Consider the following 16,562-nt stretch of genomic DNA (forward strand, 5'->3'; position numbering starts at 1 on the left):
CAGCCAACACAAGGTTATTTCTCTACAAATCTACAGTCCAGCCCGAAGTTAGGTCAGAGTTCACTGTAAGACAAATTACAAGCAACAAAAGTATGGTACAGTGGATTGGAAATAATAATAATAATAATAATAATAATAATAATAATGAAAAGTCCAAATATCATTCAAACCCTGCAATAACTATGGTGGAGAAACTGATGTTTGGATTACATCCTAGACATTAAACAACTAAGGAGTCAGTGCCACATTGTTGAGTGTGCACCATGGCACTCTTGTGTATGTACTAGGGGCTTTGGGGGAAGTGGAAGTTTGCAGTGACCCACTTAGTGGCTTGTGCCAGCAGCTTAACTGTCATCTTGCATCATGATTTTCAAAATGGCAGAGCTGCAAGGGAAGGTGTGGGCGGAGACGTCCCCTGTGCTCGTGGCAAAAATAACACAATTATTGCTGCGTCATGATGAAACTTAATTAAGTGCATTTTCCACCCCTCGAGCAATAAATATGCATTTTCGACTTCATTAATATAAAGGTTAAGAGTAAACAAGGTCATAACAATGGCAGTGACAACCATATAAAACAATTCAAGAGATATTAAGGCAACATGGTTAGTCTATCTTAATTCCTTAACAACAGTGTCTTCGTCAATAAAAGAAAAATGCATAGACACTCAACTGATCTTAATGCTAATGTACAGAATTTCAGTCTGGGTTTAAAAATAATGCATAACAGTGTGAAAACAAGAGTTAGTCTCGTGAAGGTTCTCTCCTCGTAATGACCCTACGAGCGGGGTAAGTCACCACGTGCCCAGAATAAGCTCTTAGAAAATAAATTTATGTATTTACATTCAATGGACCTCAGGAATAGGACTTGAAATTAGACAGTAATTGATCCTCTACTGCATGAATTCAACATTACCAGAATTAAGATATATGGAGATATTTCAAGGCAATTATTTTAATATAACAAAGTGCCTCATGTACAGTAAATCTTGTGTCATGATATATAAAAGAACATTTATATATATAATAAACTGTCATTACAGGCTTGATCATAGGTGCCATTCTAGAGCGCAGCCACAGTGCCATTCTACAAAGCAAGTGAATAAGTTATAATTGTTTCCATCAAGAGAAGATTAAATTCCATTCAACAACCGAGAAGGATCTGATCACTTAGCCAAAAAGAAGCTCAAACCCTACCTGCAAGTCAATAGAATCGGACTCTCATTCACAAATGAAACAAAAGCCTGAATTCAATCCACTATCATCTGTGAATGGCACCAGATATTTTGTAGGTCTGTCCCAAATATGCAAGCACAGTTTTCTTGGTATTTAAAAGCTGCAGTACTCTCAAGCATGCAGGTCAGGGGCCCAGCAGGCAGGGAACATTGTTTCACCGTTGAATTGGAGTCGCTGTAATCCAAGTTCAACATTGAGGCAGCGTTAAGTGCCTGGTGGGGTGCGTGAAACACCACTTCAGCTAAGCTTCTGTAATTCAGCACAGTTCTGAGTTCCTTTAATTGTGTGGTGTTTAGCCTTGGTGTTGCTTCAGTTGTAAAGCAAAAGAAATTATATATATATATATATATATATATATATATATATATATATATATATATATATATATATATATATATATATATATATATATATATATATATATATATATATATATATATATATATATATATATATATATATATATATATATATATATATATATATATATATATATATATATATATATATATATATATATATATATATATATATATATATATATATATATATATATATATATATATATATATATATATATATATATATATATATATATATATATATATATATATATATATATATATATATATATATATATATATATATATATATATATATATATATATATATATATATATATATATATATATATATATATATATATATATATATATATATATATATATATATATATATATATATATATATATATATATATATATATATATATATATATATATATATATATATATATATATATATATATATATATATATATATATATATATATATATATATATATATATATATATATATATATATATATATATATATATATATATATATATATATATATATATGAGAGATAGGAATTTAGGCACTTTACAGCAGTGTCACCTTTGTGGTGGATTGTCTTAGCATTTCGTGGTACAGTAATGGCTGAAAGGAAAGCTCTGTTTAATTTCTTGCTAACTTAAAAGTGGCAATGGAGCTGATGAAGGCCATTTGTGGTTTCTGAAGTTAAACTGATTACAGCTTCATGAGTGAAACTTTTTATAAATTGTATAACAAAAAAAATAAACAACTGGGTTATTCATTTTCCTCCTATAGATATACAATCTCAAAAGTTACTTGTAAGGGCCTTTAACATTCAGTTAAGGAGTCAAGATTAAGCTTGGGTTTAGCTTAACAAACCATAACCACAAGAGTAACTATGGCAACACTGCGAGAGGAGTCGTTTACATGAGTTTCTGCTTGGCACACTCTGGGCACAGGATATCCGCCCCATCAGTGATGAAGCCCTTCCCCACCAGGGATCCCTTGCACTCGGCGCAGATGAAGCAGTCGTTGTGCCAGTGCCGGTCTTCGAACGAGATGAAGCGGGTGCCACCGATGCCTGCCAAGGAAATGGGGTTAATGATTTGCGGTAACTTCGCACTAGTGATGCCACCTTCGCCTATTTCTCACTATTGTCTTTGAAATGGAGTATGCTCTACTTTCTCATTTGCGTAATTGCTTGACTGTCACAAGGTTTATCGATGATTTCTGTTTTCCAATTGTTGGGGGAAACAGTAAGCCTGTTAGACTTAGGTTCCTCTTGGCAAACTACCAATGCTAGGTGACTAGAAGCTAAGTGAATAGAGGCATCAGGTAAAAGTAAATGTGTCAAACTCTCTGTCCTGATTAGGGCATTGAATCTGGTTTACCTCTTGAGGTGAGGAACATTTTTTGGATTTAGTACTGATGAATTCTCAATTAAAGAGAAGACAAATAATGTAGAGTACTGTACTTTCCTTTTTTCAATGCCTTTATTATTTGATGTACATATTAAGGATATATACAATTCTCGAGTGGAGTTCATTCCATCAGAATTATTGGCAACCACTGATAACAAAGTACTTTAGTGAGGTTCTGAGCCAACATTGCTATGGCAATTTCCAATCCTCTGGCCTATGAGCAAAATTTGCCACATCTTAAAAAATTAATTAAAAATTGCATTTATTTAAGCACACTCTATTGCAGAATTCCTCCACTAATGGTGCTTGCACACAAACATTTCGCAGCGTGCTTGAACCCACCACTTGTGTCATAATATTACTCAACAACATCTATAATCTTCTTTGGTAAATTGTTTCCCTATTTTCTGTTCTAACTTGGAATATACACATCCTATTTATTATGTGCTCACATTTAGGTACATTATACAAAATATATTATATATATCCTAAAAAAATATTAAGATTATTATTACATAGTTCTAACCATTTTTTATACTAGAAGAACATGCAATTTGACTGGGTACAGGTAAGGTAATCATCAGAAGAAAGCACTATGCAAGTATGACTGGTTCTATAACTTTACATTAATTATATGTGCACTGAAAGCTATCCTGCCACTCACCAGTGATGGGCTTGGTGCACGCAGTACAACGTTTCGCAAACAGTTCGCCGAAGCAGTCCGCACAATAAGGCTTGTCATCCCTGGAGGTGAAGCGCTGGCCGGCCAGGGAAGCATTGCAGTTGGTGCAAGTGAAGCACTCTCGGTGCCATGGGTCGTTCTTGTAGGTCACACCCCCGGAGGTGATGATCTGAAAGTGGTCGAAAGTACAGGTTAGTGGTAATCATCGTGATACATAGACACAGCCAGTTAGTCTTTGTGGCGAATGTTTGGCAACATGTAGTGGTCATACTGGTTAATGTATGGCAATACATAGTGATCATACTGATCAATATATTTATTTATTTATTTATATATATACAAGAAGGTACATTGGGTTTGTGAGGGTACATAGCATGATGTGTTTACATTCTTGTAAAGCCACTAGTACGCACAGCATTTCGGGCAAGTCCTTAATCTAACAGATAATATAAAGTAGTTAAATTCTAGCAAAATTTATAAAATGTTAAGAGGTACATTGTAAGAAGAAAATTGAGAGAGATTAGTAGGCATATTAAAGCACACTGATAGCCTTGATTGATAATTTAACAAAGATTATAGACACAATAAGGCATATTGATAGCACATACAAAATGACAGCAATGATCACAATGGTAAAGTTGTATGGCTTAAGTGCATAAATATTGGGGGATTGAGTAGCACTAGATACAGAGCGAGTTTAGGTAGGAAACTATGAAGATGAAATTAGGTACTTTTTATTTTTGAATAAGGCAAAAGTTGGACAGCTTTTCAATTCATTAGGGAGTGAGTTTCATAGACTGGGTCCCTTTATTTGCATAAAGTGTTTACACTTTTTAAGTTTGACTCTGGAGATATCAAAGAGATATTTATGCCTGGTGTGGTGAGTATGTATTCTATTACATCTGTCCAGGGAGAGTTTCAGAGCAGGATTTGCATTTAAGAACTCGGATTTGTAAATGTTGATGGCACAAGAGAATGTGTGGAGTGAGTTTAGTTTTAGCATGTTTAGGGATTTAAACAGGGGAACTGTGTGTTGTCTGAAAGCTGAATTTGTTATGGTTCTGATAGCAGATTTTTGCTGGGTGATGATGGGCTTGAGGTAGTTTGCAGTGGTTGAACCCCATGCACAGATGCCATAAGTAAGATAGGGATAGATTAGGGCATAATATAGTGAGAGGAGAGCAGAGTTAGGTACATAATATCTGATTTTAGAGAGTATACCAACTGTTTTAGAGACTTTCTTAGTTATGTGTTGTATGTGGGTACTGAAGTTGAGTCTCTAGTCTAGGAATAGGCCGAGAAACTTTCCATCATTTTTATTACTAATGTTAAAATTGTCTATCTGAAGCTGAATTAATTGCATTTGTTGATTTGCTTCCAAATATGATGTAGTAGGTGTTTTCTATATTTAGTGTGAGTTTCTTGGTTGACATCCATAAGTGGACTTTTTTAATTCATTATTCACAACATTATTTAATGTGTGGGGTTAGGGGTCTGAGTAGATGAGGGTAGTATCAGCAAACAATATAAGTTTCAGAATGTTAGAGACATTAGGCAGATCATTGATGTATATAAGAAATAGGAGATGTCCTAGGATGCTGCCCTGTGGCACTCCTATGGTTAATGGTAGAGTGGGAGAGGTTATATCATTGATGGCTACACATTGGTGTCTATCACTAAGATAGGATTGGATATAGTTCAGTGTTGACCCAGTAAACCTATTTTGTTGACCCAGGTCAATATTGAAGTCTCCTCCTAGAATGATGTGATTTTGGTTGAGATTGTTGTTTATGATAAGATTCCTTAGGTTATCTGAGAATTAAGCTATATTAGTATTGGGAAATCTACAGATACCTCCGATAGTCAAGGAGGATTTAAGGGATTTATTCGAGAACTGAGAAAAGGTATATTCACAATAGTCTACTCTATCACTAATGACAGTATTGCAGATGAAGGTATCTTGGTAATATATAGCTGTGCCACCTCCTTTTTTTATTAGGCCTGCAGCTGTGAATGGCTTTATAACCAGCTAAGTTATAGAGTTGGCTGTAGTCTTTACTTAGCCAGGTTTCTATTAAAATAATGAATGATAGTTTAGTACCTAGTGCTGTGAGTAGTGCATTTATATCATCAAAATGTTTACCAAGTGATCTAACATTTTGATAGAAAACTGATAAGCAGGTGCTATTTTGGAGTTTGTTTATTGTAAGATTTGTTGGCAACACAGTGATCATACTGGTCTATATATGGCAACACATAGTGGTCATACTGGTCAATATACTGGAGGCCTGGTCGACGACCGGGCCGCGGGGACGCTAAGCCCCCGAAGCACCTCAAGGTAAGGAAAGGTATATATGGCAACACATAGTGGTCATACTGGTCAATATATGGCAACACAGTGATCATACTGGTCTATATATGGCAACACAGTGATCATACTGGTCAATATATGGCAACACAGTGATCATACTGGTCTATATATGGCAACACAGTGATCATACTGGTCAATATATGGCAACACAGTGATCATACTGGTCTATATATGGCAACACAGTGATCATATTGGTCTATATATGGCAACACAGTGATCATACTGGTCAATATATGGCAACACAGTGATCATACTGGTCTATATATGGCAACACAGTGATCATACTGGTCAATATATGGCAACACAGTGATCATACTGGTCAATATATGGCAACACAGTGATCATACTGGTCTATATATGGCAACACAGTGGTCATACTGGTCAATATATGGCAACACATAGTGGTCATACTGGTCAATATATGGCAACACAGTGATCATACTGGTCTATATATGGCAACACAGTGATCATACTGGTCTATATATGGCAACACAGTGATCATACTGGTCTATATATGGCAACACAGTGGTCATACTGGTCAATATATGGCAACACAGTGATCATACTGGTCTATATATGGCAACACATAGTGGTCATACTGGTCAATATATGGCAACACAGTGGTCATACTGGTCAATATATGGCAACACAGTGGTCATACTGGTCAATATATGGCAACACAGTGGTCATACTGGTCAATATATGGCAACACAGTGATCATACTGGTCTATATATGGCAACACATAGTGGTCATACTGGTCAATATATGGCAACACAGTGGTCATACTGGTCAATATATGGCAACACAGTGGTCATACTGGTCAATATATGGCAACACAGTGGTCATACTGGTCAATATATGGCATTAACTCCACTGAACACAAGATTACCTCCCAATATTCATGAGTCCATGGAATAATTACACTTAACAAATCTCAGATGAACTTTTTTGTAACTTAACTTCAAGATTCTAAAAGCTTATATGAAGATCAAATTGTATTAAGAATATTAAAAAAAAATATACAGGTATATACAAAGACATCTCAACACTAGTTTGTCCATCTGATAAGCAAGAGATTGGTACTGTGAATGTATTTGTTAACAGATATTGTCCTGGTCTGTATTATATCTGTCTGTTATAGAACAATTACTGTCCGTTAACGGGTATTGTTCTGTATTACAAAGTATATTTTTTTTTTACTTTGATTCAAAACTAACAAAGAAATTTAATTTAACCTAACCTAACATAATTATAACTACGTCGATTATTCATGATCTTAATAATATAAAAGCTTATTATTGTTATAAAAGAACCAATCTGGAAGAAATATTTTAAAATAATAATGGGTATGGGGTCCATTGCCACTCACAGGATGGGTATGGGGGTCCACAACAACCCACAGGACAGGTATGGGGGTCCACAATCACCCACAGGACAGGTATGGGGGTCCACAATCACCCACAGAACAGGTATGGGGGTCTACAACAACCCACAGAACAGGTATGGGGGTCTACAACAACCCCACAGAACAGGTATGGGGGTCTACAACAACCCCACAGAACAGGTATGGGGGTCTACAACAACCCCACAGAACAGGTATGGGGGTCTACAACAACCCACAGAACAGGTATGGGGGTCTACAACAACCCCACAGAACAGGTATGGGGGTCTACAACAACCCACAGAACAGGTATGGGGGTCTACAACAACCCACAGAACAGGTATGGGGGTCTACAACAACCCCACAGAACAGGTATGGGGGTCTACAACAACCCACAGAACAGGTATGGGGGTCTACAACAACCCACAGAACAGGTATGGGGGTCTACAACAACCCACAGAACAGGTATGGGGGTCTACAACAACCCACAGAACAGGTATGGGGGTCTACAACAACCCCACAGTACAGGTATGGGGGTCTACAACAACCCACAGGACAGGTATGGGGGTCTACAACAACCCACAGAACAGGTATGGGGGTCTACAACAACCCCACAGAACAGGTATGGGGGTCTACAACAACCCCACAGAACAGGTATGGGGGTCTACAACAACCCCACAGTACAGGTATGGGGGTCTACAACAACCCACAGGACAGGTATGGGGGTCTACAACAACCCACAGAACAGGTATGGGGTCTACAACAACCCACAGAACAGGTATGGGGGTCTACAACAACCCACAGAACAGGTATGGGGGTCTACAACAACCCCACAGAACAGGTATGGGGGTCTACAACAACCCCACAGAACAGGTATGGGGGTCTACAACAACCCCACAGGACAGGTATGGGGGTCTACAACAACCCACAGGACAGGTATGGGGGTCTACAACAACCCACAGAACAGGTATGGGGGTCTACAACAACCCACAGAACAGGTATGGGGGTCTACAACAACCCACAGAACAGGTATGGGGGTCTACAACAACCCACAGAACAGGTATGGGGGTCTACAACAACCCACAGAACAGGTATGGGGGTCCACAACAACCCACAGTACAGGTATGGGGGTCTACAACAACCCACAGAACAGGTATGGGGGTCTACAACAACCCACAGGACAGGTATGGGGGTCTACAACAACCCACAGAACAGGTATGGGGGTCTACAACAACCCACAGTACAGGTATGGGGGTCTACAACAACCCACAGAACAGGTATGGGGGTCTACAACAACCCACAGGACAGGTATGGGGGTCTACAACAACCCACAGAACAGGTATGGGGGTCTATAACAACCCACAGAACAGGTATGGGGGTCTACAACAACCCACAGAACAGGTATGGGGGTCTACAACAACCCACAGAACAGGTATGGGGGTCTACAACAACCCACAGGACAGGTATGGGGGTCTACAACAACCCACAGAACAGGTATGGGGGTCTATAACAACCCACAGAACAGGTATGGGGGTCTACAACAACCCCACAGTACAGGTATGGGGGTCCACAACAACCCACAGGACAGGTGTGGGAGCCCCACAACTACCCACAGGACAGGTATGGGAGCCCCACAACAACCCACAGGACAGGTATGGGAGCCCCACAACTACCCACAGGACAGGTGTGGGAGCCCCACAACTACCCACAAGACAGGTGTGGGAGCCCCCCCACCCCCAACAGGACGGATCAAAGGGAACACCCTGAACGCGGCCCAACCCCAACACCCCCACAACCCCTGCTACAACCTTGCTACACTTGACGCATCGCGTGGCAAACTTCTCCTCGTAGCAGGAGGCGCAGTAGATCTCCTGGTCCCTGGGGATGAAGCTCTTGGTGCCGATGGGAGTCTTGCACACGCAACAGCAGAAGCACTTCTCGTGCCACTGACGGGCCTTGTACTCCATCTTCTTGTTGCCTGTCGGGGAGGAAAGGAACCGGTTAGAGTCGCCATGATGTGCTCCGGATAGGAAGAGTCATAATAACGTGATACAAGGACCAACCCCCACATCAGAAGATGACGAGACGAAGACGTTTCGGTCCATCTTGGACCATTATCAAGTCGATTTTCTTGATAATGATCCATTATCACAATCGACTTGATAATGGTCCAAGAGGGACCGAAATGTTGTCGTGTCCTCATATAATGTAACATACTGTATATATATATATTTATGATATAGTTGTTATGTCTAAGAACGTAAATATAATGGGATAATTTTGATTTCGTCTGGTTCCTGTGTCTTGAGAGAGCTGGTTGTCGGTGTGCTTGTGAAGAACATGAGTTGTGACTTCCTTATCTTGAATAACATGTGTTGCATACGTGATAATACATGTGTGTTGTATATGTGATAATAACATGTGTTGTATATGTGATGTATGTGTTGTATAATGGTTTTTTTACAGCGTTTGACACATGGTGGCGGGTCAGTGACCTCATGGCGCAGGGGGACCGGATCAGACAGGTGTTACCTCAACACCTGTAGCAGTTTCTGAGGCCACACAGGTGTTTTTGTTGTTAACTGTCTGTCTGTCTGTCTGTCTGTCTGTCTGTCTGTCTGTCTGTCTGTCTGTCTGTCTGACTGTCTGTCTGTCTGTCTGTCTGTCTGTCTGTCTATCTGTCTGTCTGTCTGTCTGTCTGTCTGTCTGTCTGTCTGTCTGTCTGTCTGTCTGTCTGTCTGTCTGTCTGACTGTCTGTCTGTCTGTCTGTCTATCTGTCTGTCTGTCTATCTGTCTGTCTGTCTGTCTGTCTGTCTGTCTGTCTGTCTGTCTGTCTGTCTGTCTGTCTGTCTGTCTGTCTGTCTGTCTGTCTGTGTCTCTATCTTGTCTGTCTGTCTGTCTACCTGCCTGTCTGTCTGTCGGTCTGTCTGTGTCTGTCTGTCTGTCTGTCTGTCTGTCTGTCTGTCTGTCTGTCTGTCTGTCTGTCTGCCTGCCTGTCTGTCTGTCTGTCTGTCTGTCTGTCTGTCTGTCTGTCTGTCTGTGTCTACGGAAGCCGAAAGCGGCTTAATCCTGCCGGTCTGAGAGGGGTGGAGAAGGATTCACTAGGACAGGAGAATCAAAGGAGGTTTAGAATAGGATCAAAAGATTTAAAGTTGGATAAATTGGGTTTAGTTTAGGATCAAAGGGTTTAGAGTTGAGTGAAACTGTTGAGAGTAGGATCAAATTGTTTAAAAAAAATAATCAAATCAGGTTAGAGTAAGATGAAAGGATTTAGAGAATGGTCAAATAGTTTAGAGTAGAATCAAAGAGATTTAGAGTAGAATCAACGACGTTTAGTCTACAGTCAAATGGGTTCAAAGTAGGATCATAGGGGTTAAGATTAGGATCAAAGGGTTTAAAACAGGATCAAAGGATTTAGAGTGTGATCAAAGGATTTAGAACAGGATCAAAAGTGTTTAGAGTAGGATCAAAGGATTTAGAACAGGATAAAAACGTTTAGAGTAGGATCAAAGAGTTTACAACAGGATCAAAGGGGGTTTAGAGTAGGATCAAAGGATTTAGAAAAGGATCAAAAGGTTTAGAGTAGGATCAAAGGGTTTACAATAAGATCATATGGGGTTTAAAGTAGGATCAAAGGGTTTACAACAGGATCAAGGGGGTTTAGAGTAGGATCAAAGCATTTAGAAAAGGATCAAAAGATTTATAGTAGGATCAAAGGGTTTACAATAAGATCAAATGGGGTTTAGAGTAGGATCAAAGGGTTTACAACAGGATCAAAGGGGTTTAGAGTAGGATCAAAGGATTTAGAAAAGGATCAAAAGGTTTATAGTAGGATCAAAGGGTTTACAATAAGATCAAATGGGGTTTAGAGTAGGATCAAAGGGTTTTAAACAGGATCAAAGGGGTTTAGAGTAGGATCAAAGGGTTTACAACAGGATCAAAGGGGTTTAGAGTAGGATCAAAGGGTTTACAACAGGATCAAAGGGGTTTAGAGTAGGATCAAGAGCTCAGGGAATCCAAGTGAGGAGATTGTGAGAGTCGATCCTATCCATCGTACACAGACGTGTGCTCCTGTAGGACTCCTGGGAACAGTTAACAGGACACTATTACAAGACAACAGTTAACGCTCCAGCAAATCCAGACGATTTTACGCCCAACGGAGGTCGCTGATTGGTTTCTGGCGAGAGGGGGGGGGGAGATTGGAGCACGCTGATTGGTTCCCTGGCAAGAGGGAGAAGACTGAAGCACGCTGATTGGTTCCCTGGCAAGAGGGAGAAGAATGAACCACGCTGATTGGTTCCCTGGCAAGAGGGAGAAGAATGAAGCACGCTGATTGGTTCCCTGGCAAGAGGGAGAAGAATGAAGCACGCTGATTGGTTCCCTGGCAAGAGGGAGAAGAATGAAGCACGCTGATTGGTTCCCTGACAAGAGGGAGAAGAATGAACCACGCTGATTGGTTCCCTGGCAAGAGGGAGAGAGACGGAGGCCGTTGATTAGCTCCCGCCCAATTTCAAATTCAACGGGGCTGCCGCTGATTGGCTGTCACAGGTCGAGGCTTCAAGTAACGACACTTGTGAAATACTAAGGTGAGAGATATTGACATCTACGGACCTGCCACTCCGTAACATACGCAACTGTTTGGCTTAACCAGACAGCCCGTCCTCCAAAGGTTCCCACAACGTCAAGAAATCGTACTAAAGTGACCTTATCCTAACCTACCAGAGGACCTAAAACAGAAAACGGGACAGGGGCTGTGCTAGATACGTACGGACACAACCAAGAGAGGCCGATGCATTGATGACGTCAATATTCCGGTGCTTTAATTTGAACTAATCCGTTGCTTTTTTAACGTGTTAGATGGGAGGACACGTGTGTGTGTGTGTGTGTGTGTGTGTGTGTGTGTGTGTGTGTGTGTGTGTGTGTGTGTGTGTGTGTGTGTGTGTGTGTGTGTGTGTGTGTGTGTGTGTTAGAGAGAAATATATGTACTAGATATAATAGACGAAAAATAGATTGGTCAGAAAGGCGGGGTCCAAGAGCTAATAGATCAATTCTACAGACACAAATATTAAATACAAATAATAAATACACAGGAACCTGTACACAGCAAGCACAACTAGGTGAGTACCTGTCTATATACACCAAGAAGCTGGGTATATATATCTCAGTGTATATATATACATTAGAAAGGAAAGATACATATCATTAAGTAGTAGACTTTTATCAAATAATTCATAATAATACTAATAAATACATAAATAACATTTAATGCAAAACATTTGCATGTTTCGAATGAAATTTATGCCCAGATGAGGCTTTGAAAACGTATAAATTATCTTCCATAAGAACTTTTAAACACAATTGTCTTATATGAAGACTTAATATTCATACATCCCTGTTGTATGTTTTAAACGAGGAGTTAGTATACATAAATCTGTTAAACGAGGAGTTGGTATACATATACCTATGTTAAATGAAGACTTGATATACATAAACCTGAGTTAAACAACGACTAAGTATACCTAAACCTGTAGTAAACGAGGACTTAGAAACCATAAATATATAACAATTAAACACTTACAAAACAGATATCGCGGATCGAAGCCCATAGTGAGACACATATGTGTCTGTTAGGCCGTCGACGGACTCAACAGCCTCTTTAAACAGACTACTAGAAGCACTTCCCTGGTGAGTGGCACTCCCTAGAGTGCCGCCTGAGTACTTCGCGGGCTTCCTCCTCACGCGAAAACCCGCCAAAAATCTCTTCCTTGTGGAATTTCAAACACGCGGGATGATTCGCGGGCTCCCAGCCGAGGGAAATGGCGCCAAATCTCGACTGTCTTTTGTTCCTATTCGCGCCATATTTCAAAATAAAAATGACCTGAAGAAACTTGCCGCTTCAATTACAGAATAAGTATCATTGTTCTGCTTCACCGCTTCATTGTGTAGTCGGTGATTTTGGCTTAGAGTTACAAGAGCCTCATTGCTACTAAGCAGTTTCTCAAAATATTTGGTATGATTGATCACATTTGCTCAGCGGTTCTACTTATTTGATAATCAAAATATCAATTACACGGTGTTAAAATATTCATCACTAAAATTTCTAAGTACCTAATTCCTTAGTTATTAGCAATAATTTTTTATTATAAATCCCAATTCATGGTTTTTATCAATAAATAATTTTATTTTTATATACTTTTTGCACAGTTATGAAGCTTTTATAAAAATATATTAAAACATCTAAAGTATAATTGGTTTCTAGCTTTCAAAAAGTATTATTTTAAATTACAAAAAAACTTTAATCTTTATAATCCAACTATTTTTTTATTTATTAGATTAAATTCATAAATCTTCAGAAATAGTTTCTTGATGCAAACAATTATCACATAAAAATATAAAGTTTACTGGTAATCTTCAAACCCATTTTCTTCAAATAACTTTTATTCCATTTCAATTTCAATTGCGTCTTTCATTTTCTTTTAATCCACCAAATTTTCTTTAACTTTCACTAATTTTAAATCTCCTCCATATTGCTTATAATATTTTCCAGAATGTTCCTTATACTTTCAACGAATGTCTAACACTTCAAGTTACTCTGAAATATATTTATAATCACAAACTGCTCACATATATACACTGAGAGAGAGAGAGAGAGAGAGAGAGAGAGAGAGAGAGAGAGAGAGAGAGAGAGAGAGAGAGAGACAGAGAGAGAGAGAGACAGAGAGAGAGAGAGAGAGAGAGAGAGAGAGAGAGAGAGAGAGAGAGAGAGAGAGAGAGAGAGAGAGAGAGAGAGAGAGAGAGAGAGAGAGACAGAGAGACAGAGAGAGAGAGAGAGAGAGAGAGAGAGAGAGAGAGAGAGAGAGAGAGAGAGAGAGAGAGAGAGAGAGAGAGAGAGAGAGAGAGAGAGAGAGACAGAGAGGGACAGAGAGAGAGAGAGAGAGAGAGAGAGAGAGAGAGAGAGAGAGAGAGAGAGAGAGAGAGAGAGAGAGAGAGAGAGAGAGAGAGAGAGAGAGAGAGAGAGATATGAACTTTAAAAAAGTTTCATATTGTTTACATCATAAGCAGTTCGAATCTTAGTTCGCCTTAAGAGGTGAAAGAAGCTTTGTATTCTCTCCTTGTTTACACAAGGAGAGAATACAAGTGTATTCCTTTACTTCCTCCTCCTTTCATCTGCATATTCTTGTTTTTCTTTAATTATTATTTCGATCTTTATCATCATATTATTGTCCTTGTTCTTTATCCACATAGAATAATGCACTATACATGTTTACAAATGTGTTTACAAATGTGTATATGTTTACAGATGTAAGCGTATAAAGGGTAATGACAAAAATCCATACGAGCGTGCATACATTTCCTGGCAGCGACAAGCCACGCGAGACCATACAAGATATCACCCTGGGTGCTGAAGAAATGAGCAGCGGCCCTAAGCTAGCCACTTGTGGAGATATTCAAGAAATTTAAGGTTTTGCTCCAGAGGGGAAGTTTATTGGGCAACGTTGCTTATCCTGTGAGTGAACTTACCACGACTCGAATATAGTATCAGGTTGCGACATACATCCCGTGAGTGAATATGCCTCCATAGCAGCATATACAAAACTCTCCAATAGAACGAAACCCCGCTAGGTTGTTCAGCCATACAAAAAGTCACAGAAATTAAGTGAAATACCAAAGAGTTGGAAGACAGTTGGTGTCACATGAACACAAAATAAAGGTCAAAGAGGAGTTTCCAAATGACGGACCATCTCCGAAGGAAAGAATATGAGGAAATTAGACTATCTAGATAGCAGGGACAACACAAATCAAGCCGAATAAAAATGAGTGGGTAAACTGCATGTTCTTTGGCTAGCAGAAGGTACTTGTCACAGTTCCCTCCCTCCTACACAGACCCCGAGGAGACCATTCCACAAGGACACACACACACACACACACACACACACACACACACACACACACACACACACACACACACACACACACACACACACACACACACACACACACACACACACACACACACACACACACACACACACACACACACACACACACACAAACATGAACATACAAACATACACCCTTGAGGCTTCCCTCGTCTGTTCAGAAGTTTGTGAGGATTCTTTCATGAGCAGAGAGGAGGAGGAGGAGGAGGAGGAGGAGATAAAACACAACAGCCAATACAACTGACAAGAAGACAAAATACACCATACAACACCTCGCTGTATTTCAAAATACAAGAATAATACAGTGATGTAAATCACCGCCAAACTGTTCAGCGAAAGAAAGACATTACAAAATCCAACAAAAAAGTACAAAACACCTCCCTAGAAAATACAGCCAAAAATACACCGTAACAGCCAAAAAATACAACATGTCGGCCAAAAATCTGTAAAAATTACATATCAGCCAAAAGTAGTCATACAGCAATATATGCAATGGTAATGCAATTGAGAGGAACAATAGATGTATTGATCATAGCTGATGTCTGACAACCCCCCCCCCTTCTCCAGTTGTGGATTATTCTCTCTCTCTCTCTCTCTCTCTCTCTCTCTCTCTCTCTCTCTCTCTCTCTCTCTCTCTCTCTCTCTCTCTCTCTCTCTCTCTCTCTCTCGTCAAGAGATGCAATCTCTCGAGTGAAAGGATGCTGAACTATCTCTATATAGTCAGGATGTGCTATGCCTGGTTACCATGTGATGGTTCCGAGGATCATTATCCCCGCGACCCGGTCTCCTGGTTGGTGATCTGGTCAACCAGACTGTTGGATGCGGCTGCTCGCAGCCTGACGTATGAATCCCAGCCTAGTTAAATCCCAGGTTTTTGTGTAGTTCTGTGTTGGACACTGTGAGGCCGGCCAGTTATGCCTCTTATGTGTAGCGGAAGAGTGTTGAACAATCTGGGGTTCTTGACCTTTATAGAGTTCTCTCTCAGAGTACCAAGTTGCACCTCTGCTCTACAACTCTGCTCTTCTGCTCTCTTGTACCTCTGCTCTTGTATTCTGCACATCCTGCCATGCATCCTGGTTTCGTGTCAGGATATTCCTCTGTGCAGGTTTGGGATCAATCCCTCTAATATTAAACAAGTTTAGATTATTATGTATCTCTCCCGCTTGTATTCTAG

General features: G+C 39.7%; 1 protein-coding gene across 6 annotated transcripts in view; it reads right to left on the reverse strand.

The window, feature by feature from the left end:
• Positions 1 to 2,323: 2,323 nt before the first annotated feature.
• Positions 2,324 to 16,562, reverse strand: part of Lmpt (four and a half LIM domains protein limpet) — a 319,449-nt gene continuing 305,210 nt past the window's right edge. For all 6 annotated transcript variants that reach the window (XM_069338065.1, XM_069338058.1, XM_069338078.1 and 3 more), the window contains 3 exons: positions 9,257 to 9,426; positions 3,678 to 3,864; positions 2,324 to 2,673 (listed from right to left, as the gene is read on the reverse strand). In XM_069338065.1, coding sequence (XP_069194166.1) covers positions 2,516 to 2,673; positions 3,678 to 3,864; positions 9,257 to 9,426 — 515 coding nt within the window. In that variant the 3' untranslated portion in view covers positions 2,324 to 2,515. The remainder of the gene's footprint in view (positions 2,674 to 3,677; positions 3,865 to 9,256; positions 9,427 to 16,562) is intronic.

The sequence above is a fragment of the Procambarus clarkii genome, chromosome 5, assembly GCF_040958095.1.
Source record: "Procambarus clarkii isolate CNS0578487 chromosome 5, FALCON_Pclarkii_2.0, whole genome shotgun sequence".
NCBI classification, from domain to species: Eukaryota; Metazoa; Arthropoda; class Malacostraca; order Decapoda; family Cambaridae; genus Procambarus; species Procambarus clarkii.